The following is a 12,638-nucleotide window of genomic DNA, read 5'->3' as shown; positions in this document are numbered from 1 at the left end:
ACAAACAATCACCAACAAACAAACATGGGGAACAGAGGGTTAAATAATAAACAAGTAATTGGGTAAGTGAAACCAGATGTGTAAGACAAAACAAATGGAAAATGAAAAGTGGATCGGTGGTGGCGTCGACCGCCGGTCGCCGCCCGAACAAGGAGAGTGGCCGACTTCTGCGGAAGTTGTGACAGGGATTGATTTGCACTTTTCGCACCAAAGTATGTTCATCTCTAGGAGACAGAACACGTCTCCTTCCTGAGCGGTTTGACGGCTGCGTGGTCCCATGGTGTTTACACTTGCGTACTATTGCTTGTACAGCTAAACGTAGTAGTTTCAGGCGTTTGGAAATTGCTCCCAAAGATGAACCAGACTTGTGGAGGTCAACAATTTTTTTCCTCAGGTCCTGGCTGATTTATTTAGATTTTCCTGTAATGTCAAGCAAATAGGCACTGAGTTTGAAGGTAGGCCTTGAAATACACCCACAGGTACCCCTCCAATTGACTCAAATGATGTCAATTTTTTTATATTCCAAGCTGTTTAAAGGCACAGTCAACAGGTATCAGGTTTTTCTGTTTTTCATTTTGAATAAATTCGCAAACATACAAGAAACTGTTTTCGCTTCGTCATTATGGGGCATTGTGTGTAGATTGGTGAGGAAAAACATGTATTTAATCAATTTTAGAATAAGGCTGTACATTTTGGAAAAGTGCATAAGACGTAGGTTTAGGGAACCATTTGGAATTGGCCCAGTCGAGGATAGGAGAGGGCAGAGGAGGGTGAGAGATGAGGGTACGAGAGAATAGGGCGATAGGAGGGTTTGGGCAGAGAGGACATGAGGATGAGATAGGAAAGTGAGGGGAGGTCAGGGAATAGGTCAGGGAACAGAGATGAGAAAGCAGAGCAGGGGGAGAGAGAAGATATGTTTTACAGAGGTAAAAGCTATAACCCATTCAAATAAAATCACCTTAAGTCCTAAAATAAACACAAAATATTTGGACCAATAAGCACAGAGGAGAAATAATGTTTATTACAGTGGGTTTTGTAGTTTGCTAAACAGATTTTGAGTCCTGAAGCAATCAATAATATTGTGTTGAACTATTGTGCACGCTCAAGAAAGACAACTCCTTCTAAGTCAATTTGTCCGCATTAGTTGGGTAGTGCACTTTCCTCAATGACAAAAACATTTCCAGTTCGTCATATTTTAATTTCAATAAAACTGTAATTTGTTGGGGCTACCAGAGAGACCAGTGGTCACATTACAACAATCTGTTCTATGACAAATTCAACAATATTTTCCAAGAAAAGATTACTAAAGACACAGGTACCATAGACACGTGAATGGGTGGAGTCAAGGCGCTTCCACCCGAGTTCTCTAAAGGCACTGGGGGGAGACTCAGTTTTAGTGGGAAGGGAACATGGGAGATCTTATCAACCATTCCAACCAAGATCTTGCTCCAACTGCTTAGCAAGAATTTATATAATACGAGGGGAGTGTCTATGTCTCATGAATGCAGATTGTGGCCAATTATATCCCCTGTTTTCCTTGTTAGTGGACTAGTCCATTAGTCACTTCCCTGTTTTGTGACGTGTGCCCCGCAGTAATTCCCTGCAAAGCCAGCCTGAGTTATCTGATCTCTAACCCCTTTAAACATGTATAGTTACAAAGTGCTACATTCTATTGAATGTTCAACAGTTGTGGTCCATAAGGGTTCATTTTTGTTTGTAGGAGCTACCTTACACGCACTGAAGTACTAAAGTCCTGAAAGCAAAATAAAAAATATTTGGACCAATCAGAAGAGATAAACACAATGTTTTTTCTTGCTGCGTTTACTTTTCTTACTTAGTTCGCAACACAGACTTTGCACTTTGGGAGACATCTTGTGTTGATTAAGCTGCACTAGTATTTCCTGGAACACTTCAAAAGTGAAATGGAGTGTCTTTGGGTAGCTCAAGTCAAGTGCATATATCAAACATAGAAGTATGGCACAAGCAGATGCCACTGAAGTCAGTTCATTCACTACCTCCACACCTTTAATAACTACACCAATGTCATCTGGAGGATGCTTGGGTCCTTCTCCTTCCTTCCGAATGACAAGCACTGCCATAGTGAGCTGCTCCAGGTCCTTCACAGCCTCGTCAGCCTGGCTTTCCTACAAGAGACAACATGACAAAAATGCAAAGAATAATTAGTTCAAATGTAAGAAAGACACGGTTCACTCAGCTTTATCTGTCCTGTAAAGGAATTTAGTACCAAGACAAGAAATGCTGACCTGAATGAATGAATGTTGAACCTTACCAAGTACTCCCTGATCAGGTCCTTCTCGTCTTCTCCCAGGTAGATGATGAGGTACTTCAGGATACACTCTCTTTTAACGTGAATGTCCTCAGTCTGGGCAAAGACAAACTTGATCAATTCTCCTTCACACACACACATTCAATCATCCCCCATTTTCTATTTCTCTCCCTTGCATGAGTTTCACTAAATACCTCCCCGCTCCATCTACCTCCATCTCTGAAGAAGCACATGCATAGTTGTCTTGTGTGTACAATCAAAAATGTACTAGATGTACCTGATCCAAAATGTTCATGATGTCAGTGGTCTTGTTCCACGTTATTCCTCCTTTGGCTTGGATTACTTTGATCAGCTGACTTGAATGCACGTGTAACTGGGCCATGAACTCCTCAGAAACTCAGCATTGATCTGAAACACATAACTTAGCACAGAGCTTTGGAATCAGAATAACAAATCCAGCCTGAATTTCCATTCAAATCCCCAACATCTACTTCCTCTCAACTTTTGCACATTGTGACAAATGTATAATATCCCACTGTATCTAAAACCAATCAATTCAGCTCGCACATCCTCTCATTTCCATTATTTTAGACATAGGCCTACCTCTTTCTCTTGGAACAGCATAGGCAGTATTGTCTTAAAACCTTCAATCCTGGGTTGCTTGCTCTCCACCTCCTGCCATTTTGTCCCAGATAGTCTTCTCATTATTCCTTTCCCCAACCTCTTTCAGAAGTTCAAGCCCCTCTTTTTCATGGCTTTCGGGAGACTGACCAGTAGGAATGGATGGGTAGTAGTTAGCCTCAGAAACGTTTTGGCCTCTTAACCTTTTTTTAATAGGGAAAGGATCAGCAGTCACTTTGGATTTCAGTGAGTTAACTGAGACCTCAAGACACCAGGGTAATTTGAGCTGCGTCCTGTAGTTTCCCATTTTGTGCTTAAGTCTTTGTTTCCAACCGTAGAAACCATTGAACGATCTGAGTTATTTCAAGCAGGGGTGCTTCTTGATTAAGGCTTCCAAAACCATGCATACATCTATTTCTGCTGGGTAGGTCTTGTATTTGAAGATTTCCTCTGCTAGTTTATCCAGTATATCGATTTTCAGCTTGGAGCTGATAGTCAGCATTGTTTGGCTAACCTGTTATTCAGCATTTGCCCTCTCAAGTTGGATCACACTGTCATATGGGAAGCGTGGAATCGGAAAGTCCGTTGGCCAATGTTCTGTTCAGGATGACATAGACTCGGAGGACGAGAGGATCAGCATGTCATCCGATGCTATCGAAATGCAGTCGTTAGAGCCATGTGAGGCAGAGTGAGACGCAGTCTCAACAGGGGTACTGGTAAAAGGTGAGATGGTGTGTTGTTGGATCACCTTCACTGTCCCCAAATCCTGAAGTTCAGAGGTAGTAGTCAGATTGAAGTACTCGTTGTCAAAATCTTTGTCCATGTATTGCAGCCTAATGTTGCCGTTCAACCGAAAGGCAATCTTCATCGTTTTGAGTAGGTCATCCTTCATTTCCGGTATGCCATTCTGGAAGTTCAGTTTTTCAGTGTTGTTCTCCCCGAAGACGACCTTCATCTTGCGGGCTCCAGCCATTTTTATACCTGGATCTCGCAGCTAGCTAGCTACTATCCGTGTGAATATCGGCTTACGTCGATTCCGGAGCAAACATCAATTATTCCGGAGCTAGCCAGCTGAAGAGTTCCATCAGTCACTCCTGGGCTACAATCACCTATCCGGACCCGTTTTACTGCCAACGCAGAGCCCCACCAGGCCTTCACAACTGGACTACCGACGTTATCTGCCCGAGGGAGTTATCCAGCTGGCTCCTCCGTCGCGACATTACCTGAACGCCCATCTGCGGTCCTCTAATCGTTAGCTGTCTTATCGGCTGCTATCTGAATAGACCTATCGGACAATTTTTTTCTTGGGCCTCTATAACTATATCTATTTTTTTTTTTTTTGCAAATTGGATTGGTCCCCTCTACCACACGGAACCCCACTAATCCTACCGACGGAAACGCACAAGGTGGCTAAAAACAGACCTCCATCCTATGCTAGCTTGCTACCGATGGCCCGGCTAGCTGTCTGAATCGCCGTGACCCCAACCAACCTCACTACTCACTGGACCCTGTTGATCACTTGACTAAGCATGCCTCTCCTTAATGTCAATATGACTTGTCCATTGCTGTTCTGGCTAGTGTTTATTGGATAATTTCACTGTAGAGCCTCTAGTCCTGCTCACTATACCTTATCCAACCTATTAGTTCCACCACCGACACATGCAATGACATGTCCTGGTTTTAGTGATGTTTCTAGAGACAACATATCTCTCATCATCACTCAATACCTAGGTTTACCTCCACTGTATTCACATCCTACCATACCTTTGTCTGCACATTATACCTTGAAGCTATTTTATCGCTCCCAGAAACCTCTTTTTACTCTCGTTTCCAGACGTTCTAGAAGACCAATTCTCATTGCTTTTAGCCGTACCCTTCTCCTACTCCTCCTCTTTTCCTCTGGTGATGTAGAGGTGAATCCAGGCCCTGCAGTGCCTAGCTCCACTCCTATTCCCGAGGCGCTCTCTTTTGATGACTTCTGTAACCATAATAGCCTTGGTTTCATGCATGTTAACATTAGAAGCCTCTTCCCTAAGTTTGTTTTATTCACTGCTTTAGCACACTCTGCCAACCTGGATGTTCTAGCTGTGTCTGAATCCTGGCTTAGGAAGACCACCAAAAATTCTGAAATTTTCATCCCAAACTATAACATTTTCAGACAAGATAGAACTGCCAAAGGGGGCAGAGTTCTGTCCTACTATCCAGGTCTGTACCCAAACAATTTGAACTTCTACTTTTAAAAATCCACCTCTCTAAAAACAAGTCTCTCACTGTTGCCGCCTGCTATAGACCACCCTCTGCCCCCAGCTGTGCTCTGGACACCATATGTGAACTGATTGCCCCCCATCTATCTTCAGAGCTAGTGCTGCTAGCCGACCTAAACTGGAACATGCTTAACACCCCAGCCATCCTACAATCTAAGCTTGATGCCCTCAATCTCACACAAATTATCAATGAACCTACCAGGTACCTCCACAAAGTCGTAAACACGGGCACCCTCATAGATATCATCCTAACCAACTTGCCCTCTAAATACACCTCTGCTGTCTTCAACCAAGATCTCAGCGATCACTGCCTCATTGCCTGCATCTGTAATGGGTCAGAGGTCAAACGACCTCCACTCATCACTGTCAAACGCTCCCTGAAACACTTCAGCGAGCAGGCCTTTCTAATCGACCTGGCCGGGGTATCCTGGAAGGATATTGATCTCATCCCGTCAGTAGAGGATGCCTGGTTATTTTTTTTAAATGCCTTCCTAACCATCTTAAATAAGCATGCCCCATTCAAGAAATGTAGAACCAGGAACAGATATAGCCCTTGGTTCTTCCAAGACCTGACTGCCCTTAACCAACACAAAAACATTCTATGGCGTTCTGCATTAGCATCGAACAGCCCCCGTGATATGCAGCTTTTCAGGGAAACTAGAAACCATTATACACAGGCAGTTAGAAAAGCCAAGGCTAGCTTTTTCAAGCAGAAATTTGCTTCCTGCAACACTAACTCAAAAAAGTTCTGGGACACTGTAAAGTCCATGGAGAATAAGAACACCTCCTCTCAGCTGCTCACTGCACTGAAGATCGGAAACACTGTCACCACTGATAAATCCACTATAATTGAGAATTTCAATAAGCATTTTTCTACAGCTGACCATGCTTTCCACCTGGCTACCCCTACCCCGGTCAACAACACTGCACCCCCCACAGCAACTCGCCCAAGCCTTCCCCATTTCTCCTTCTCCCAAATCCAGTCAGCTGATGTTCTGAAAGAGCTGCAAAATCTGGACTCCTACAAAACAGCCTGGCTAGACATTCTGGACCCTTTCTTTCTAAAAATTATCTGCCAAAATTGTTGCCACCCCTATTACTAGCCTGTTCAACCTCTCTTTCGTGTCGTCTGAGATTCCCAAAGATTGGAAAGCAGCTGCGGTCATCCACCTCTTCAAAGGGGGGGACACTCTTGACCCAAACTGCTACAGACCTATATCTAGCCTAGCCTGCTTTTCTAAGGTCTTCGAAAGCCAAGTCAACAAACAGATTACCGACCATTTCGAATCTCACCATACCTTCTCTGCTATGCAATCTGGTTTCAGAGCTGGTCATCGGTGCACCTCAGCCACGCTCAAGGTCCTAAACTATATCTTAACTGCCATCGACAAGAAACATTACTGTGCAGCCGTATTCATTGATCTGGCCAAGGCCTTCGACTCTGTCACTGCAAACTCATGAGGGAGTATTCTTTCAAAGAGATTGTGAACAATATCAGGGGGAAAACCAGTGGTCACATCGAAACAGGAAAGGTGCTTTGACAAAACATTTTTTTTAACACCAAAATAGCTGGTCAGGTCATTTTCCTTAAGCTCCCTCAGATGGCCTGCATGCATCTCCTTAGTTTTTAGACAGAAAGCTCCGGTTCGAACTATTTTGGTGAGAAATTCTAACTACTCTGCTGCGCAGAATCTGCATGGGCATGTCCCTGTGAAATTCTCAACAAAACCTGCAATACCATGCACACGAAGATGGTCAGCGACAACACACTGAACTGTGCTTTTTACCCTTGAGCCCAACTTTAAGACAGAAATGCCATGCTGTTCTAAAATAACAAGATCACTTATCAGGGGTTCTAGCAATTTCTCAAAACCATAGTACTTCACCTCATCGCTTTTGATTAAAGCAATCAAATACATCGACGACAAAGCGGACTGAAAACCTGGAGGCAAATTACCCAAAATACAATACAATCCACACATTTTGTGCTTCGTTCTGGACGTACTGAGGGAATTACACATGTCTAAATCGTCAACGTACAGTATCAACTAGATACTGTCCTGATTAATGGCAATTCAACTTCAAATCAAATTGTATTCACATTCACATGTGCAGAATACAACAGGTGTTGACCTTACAGTGAAATGCTTACTTATGAGCCTCTAACCGACACCGCAGTTTTAAAAAATTGATAAGAATAAGAGATGAAAGTAACAAGTAATTATAGAGGAGCAGAGCCAGTTTGCGAGGCATAGATGACAACAGAGTGGAAGTGGTGTGGAGAGGGGAGGTGATGGGGGGCAATGTGAATAGTCTGGGTCGCCATTTGACTAGATGTTCAGGAGTCTTTTGGCTTGGGGGTAGAAGCTGTTTAGAAGCCTCTTGGATCTAGACTTGAAACTCTGTTACCGCTTGCCATGTGGTAGCAGAGAGAACAGTCTATGACTAGGGTGGCTGGAGTCTTTGACAATTTTCAGGGCCTTCCTCTGACATCGCCTGGTGTAGAGGTCCTGGATGGCAGGAAGCTTATACTGGGCCGCTCGCATTACCCTCTGTAGTGACTTGCGGTCAGAGGCCGAGCAGTTGACATAACAGGCAGTGATGCAACCAGTCAGGATGCTCTTGATGGTGCAGTTGTAGAACCTTTTGAGGATCTGAGGACCCATGACAAATCTTTTCAGTCTCTTGAGGGGGAATAGGTTTTGTCGTGCCCGCTTTGTGACTGTCATGCTGTGCTTGGACTATGGTAGTTTGTTGGTTATGTGGAAACCAAAGAATTTGAAGTTCTCAACCTGCTCCACTGCAGCCCCATCAATCAGAATGGGGGCGTGTTTGATCCTCTCCTTTGTCTTGACCACACTGAGGGAGAGGCTGTTGTCCTGACACCACGCAGCCATGTCTCTCACCTCCTCCCTATAGGCTGTCTCATTGTTGTTGATCAGGTCTACATGTCTCACTTCACTGTTGTGTCGTCAGCAAATGTAATGATGGTGTTGGAGTCATGCCTGGTCATGCAGTCATGAGTGAACAGGGAGTACAGGAGGGGGCTGAGCACGCACCCCTGAGGGGCCCCTGTGTTGAGGATCCGCGTGGCGGATGTGTTGTTACCTACCCTTACCACCTGGGGGCGGCCCGTCAAGAAGTCCAGGATCCTGTTGCAAAGGGAGGTGTTTAGTCCCAGGGCCCTTAACTTATTGATGAGCTTTTAGGGCACTATGGTGTTGAAAGCTGAGCTGTAGTCAATGAATAGCATTCTCATATAGGTGTTCCTTCTGTCCAGGTGAGAAAGGGCAGTGTGGAGTGCAATTGAGACTGCATCATCTGTGGATCTGTTGGGGCAGTATGCAAATTGGAGTGGGTCTAGGGTTTCTGCAATGATGGTGTTGATGTGAGCCATGACCAGCCTTTCAAAGCACTTCATGGCTACAGACGTGAGTGCTACGGGTCGGTAGTCATGTAGGCAGATTACCTTGGTGTTCTTGGGCACAGGCATTATGGTGGTCTGCTTAAAACATGTTGGTATTGCAGACTCGGACAAGGAGAGGTTGAAAATGTCAGTGAAGACACTTGCTAGTTGGTCAGGGCATGCTCGCAGTACACGTCCTGGTAATCCATCTGGCCCTGCGGCCTTGTGAATGTTGACCTGCCTAAAGGTCTTACTCACATCGTCTGCGGAGAGCGTGATCACATAGTCTTCTGGTACAGCTAGTGCTCTCATGCATGTTTCAGTGTTATTTACCTCGAAGCGAGCATATAAGTAGTTTTGCTCATCCGGTGGCTTGTGTCACTGGGCAGCTCTCGGCTGTGCTTCCCTTTGTAGTCTGTAATAGTTTGTAAGCCCTGCCACATCCTACGAGCCGGTGTAGTACGACTTGATCTTAGTCCTGCTTTGCCTATTTGATGGTTCGTTGGAGGGCATAGCGGGATTTCTTATAAGCTTCCGGGTTAGAGTCCCGCTCCTTGAAAGCAGTAGCTCTAGCCTTTAGCTCAGTGCAGATGCTGCCTGTAATCCATGATTTCTGGTTGGGGTATGTACTGTACGTACGCTTACTGTGGGGACTTATTGATGAAGCCAATGACAGATGTGGTGTACTCCTCAATGCCATTGGAGGAATCCGGGAACATATTCCAGTCTGTGCTAGCAAAACAGTCCTGTAGCTTAGCATCTGACCACTATCTTATTGATCTAGTCACTGGTGCTTCCTGCTTTATTTTTTTTTGGCTTGTAAGCAGGAACCAGGAGACTAGAATTATGGTCAGATTTTCCAAATAGAGGGTGAGGGAGAGCTTTGTATACATCTCTGTGTGTGGAGTATAGGTGATCTTTTCCCAGTCCGAGGTTCTTTTCCCTCTGGTTGCACATTTAACATGTTGATAGAAATGAGGTAAAAACGGATTTAACCTTTCTGATCTCCCCATCCCGGATCCGGGATCGTGAATACAGACTCAAGCTCATTACCATAACGCAACGTTAACTATTCATGAAAATCGCAAATGAAATGAAATAAATATGCTAGCTCTCAAGCTTAGCCTTTTGTTAACAACACTGTCATCTCAGATTTTCAAAATATGCTTCTCAACCATTGCAAAACAAGCATTTGTGTAACAGTATTGATGGCTAACGTAGCATTTAGCATTAGCATTCAGCTGGCAACATTTACACAAAAAAACAGAAAAGCATTCAAATAAAATCATTTACCTTTGAAGAACTTCAGATGTTTTCAATGAGGAGACTCTCAGATAGCAAATGTTCAGTTTTTCCTGAAAGATTATTTGTTTAGGACAAATCGCTCCGTTTTCTGCGTCACGTTTAGCTATGAAAAAACCCCTGTATCCAGGATTGTGTAAATCTATCAGCAAGCTCATTAGCATAACACAACGTTAACTATTTATGAAAATCGCAAATGAAATGAAATAAATATGCCATCTCTCAAGCTTAGCCTTTTGTAAACAACACTGTCATCTCAGATTTTCAAAATATGCTTCTCAACCATAGGAAAACAATCATTTGTGTAAAAGTAGCTAGCTAGAGTTAGCATTTCGCGTTAGCATTTAGCGTTAGCATTAGCGTTAGCATCCAGCACGCAACATTAACAAAAACATAAAAGCCTTCAAATAAAATCATTTACCTTTGAAGAACTTCTGATGTTTTCAATGAGGATACTCTCAGTTAGATAGCAGATGCTCAGTTTTTCCAAAAAGATTCCTTGTGTATTAGAAATAGCTCCGTTTTATACATCACATTTGGCTACCAAAAAAAATCCGAAAATTCAGTCCTCAAAACGCGAACTTTTTTCCAAATTAACTACATAATATCGACTGAAAACATGGCAAACGTTGTTTAGAATCAATCATCAAGGTGTTTTTCACATATCTCTTCATTGATACATCGTTCTTGGACACATGCTTTCTCCCCTGAATCAAATGGTAAAGTAGAAGCAGCTGGCAATTGCGCACCGAATTCGACGCAGGACACCAGGCGGACACTTGGAAAATGTAGTCTCTTATGGTCAATCTTCCAATGATATGCCTACAAATACGTCACAATGCTGCTAAGACCTTGGGCGAACAACAGAAAGTGTAGGCTCATTCGTTGCGCAATCACAGCCATATAAGGAGAGAATGGAAAACAGAGCTTCAGAAATTCTGCTAATTCCTGGGTGATGCATCATCTTGGTTTCGCCTGTAGAATGAGTTCTGGGGCACTTACAGACAAAATCTTTGCAGATTCTGAAACTTCAGAGTGTTTTCTTTCCAAAACTGTCAAGAATATGCATAATCGAGCATCGTGACAAAATATCGCGCTTAAAACGGGAACGTGTTTTATCCAAAAATGAAATAGCGCCCCTAGAGCTCTAACAGGTTAAGTTTCCCTGCATTAAAGTCCACGGTTACTAGGAGCGTCGCCTCTGTGTGAGCTTTTTCTTGTTTGTTTATGGCGGAATACAGCTCATTCGATGCTATCTTGGTGCCAGCCTCTGACTGTGGTGGTATGTAAACAGCTACAAAGAATATAGACGAAAACTCTCTCGGTAGGTAATGTGGTCTGCAGCTTATCATGAGAAACTCTACCTCAGGTTAGCAATGGCTCGAGACTTCCTTAGATATTGTGCACCAGCTGTTGTTTGCAAAAATACGAAGACTGCCGCCCCTTGTCTTACCAGACGCCGCTGTTCAGTTCTGTTCCACGACTCTGTGAAGCATAAGATGTTACAGTTTAATCTTCCCAATATCTTGTCCATTTTATTGTCCAAAGATTGCATGTTTGTGAGCAGAATTGAGGGGAGTGAGGGTTTATTCGATGGCCTCCTACTCCTCAGAATGCAGCCCGCCGTCCGGCCTCTCTTTGTCTGCCTCCTCTTCACGCAGATCACTGGGGTCGGGGCCTGTTCCCGAGGGAGCCGTATATCCTCCGCCTCGGGCTCGTCAGAGTCGTGAAAGAAGGAAAAGGATTCTGCTAGTCCATGGTGAGTAATCACAGTCCTGAAGTCTGGAAGTTATTTTCAGTCATAAGAGACGGTAGAGGGAACATTATGTACAAAAATAGCTTAAAAAAAAGATGTTACAAACAACGCAGATAAACTAACAATGAAACACAATCGGTTGGGGGCACGTAAAACGTCTGCCTTCTGCTCCGGAACAATTTTATTTAAAAAAAAACACCATCACAGAGGGATTTGTATACATACACATTACTCCTTGTCTGTTTGTCTATGGCAATGTAATTGCCAGCCTGATGTAGAATATTCTGACAATTAAGAATTTGCTGCAAGGACTTCACATTTGGAATATATTGGAAGGACCTCTTATTTTTTATCAAGTACATGTTCTTCACTGAAGTGGCTCTTATAGTACCCCTTTTCATTTCCAAGCAGTAGAGAGTGGTCCTCTGTCTCCTATTGCTACTTGAATGGGGTTTGACTTGCAGAGTGCATTGGCTAGGACTTGAATAACTGATTTGTAAACTTGGCCACTGTGTTCCTGTTATAGTATTCTGTGCAATAGGCAGAGATACAGAACTGATCAAATACTGAAACTACCTGGAGGAGCTCATCAACAGCTGCACTAGATACAATAAAAATGTTTTCCAACTTAAGAATGACTAAGGCAATTTAATGATCAACAACTTTTGATAAGTTCTCCGAGTTCTCACTGTCAAATCCAGCACTGAAGTTCACTTCATTACATGATATATCGTCCCCATCCAAAGTGTCGACAGGAACCCTGTCAAAATATTATTTGCCAGAATTAGCAAGGGTCTTTGTTTATACAATACCATGTTTAGAGTAATTCACTGTATTGGCATGTTTTCTATATTTATGAATTTTGAAATTCTCGTAAATTTTGGTTTTGTATGAGCAATCCTGAAACATCCAAGTGACAGTCTCATGATTTTTCAGGTGTTCACCAATGTGTTGAAAATATTCCCTTTCTGTAGCAAGTTGATTATGACCACAGCAGTTGGT

General features: G+C 43.4%; 1 protein-coding gene and 1 pseudogene across 1 annotated transcript; one reads left to right on the top strand and one right to left on the bottom strand.

The window, feature by feature from the left end:
* Nucleotides 1-999: 999 nt before the first annotated feature.
* LOC149972046 (uncharacterized) lies at nucleotides 1,000-4,303 on the bottom strand. The gene is made up of 4 exons (XM_090219297.1): nucleotides 2,949-4,303; nucleotides 2,565-2,675; nucleotides 2,291-2,383; nucleotides 1,000-2,144 (listed from the first exon to the last, which is right to left on the bottom strand). The coding sequence occupies exons 1-4, from the start codon at nucleotides 3,213-3,215 to the stop codon at nucleotides 1,785-1,787; spliced, it is 831 nt and encodes a 276-aa protein (XP_090075423.1). The 5' UTR covers nucleotides 3,216-4,303; the 3' UTR covers nucleotides 1,000-1,784.
* LOC149972045 (uncharacterized) lies at nucleotides 4,260-5,148 on the top strand (annotated as a pseudogene).
* The last annotated feature ends 7,490 nt before the right edge of the window (nucleotides 5,149-12,638 follow it).

This window comes from Oncorhynchus mykiss, chromosome 25, assembly GCF_057628025.1.
Source record: "Oncorhynchus mykiss isolate SJ-2025 chromosome 25, ASM5762802v1, whole genome shotgun sequence".
Classification (NCBI taxonomy): domain Eukaryota; kingdom Metazoa; phylum Chordata; class Actinopteri; order Salmoniformes; family Salmonidae; genus Oncorhynchus; species Oncorhynchus mykiss.
The sequence above is the reverse complement of the archived record's forward strand: the minus strand, read 5'-3'. Positions and strand labels throughout refer to the sequence as shown.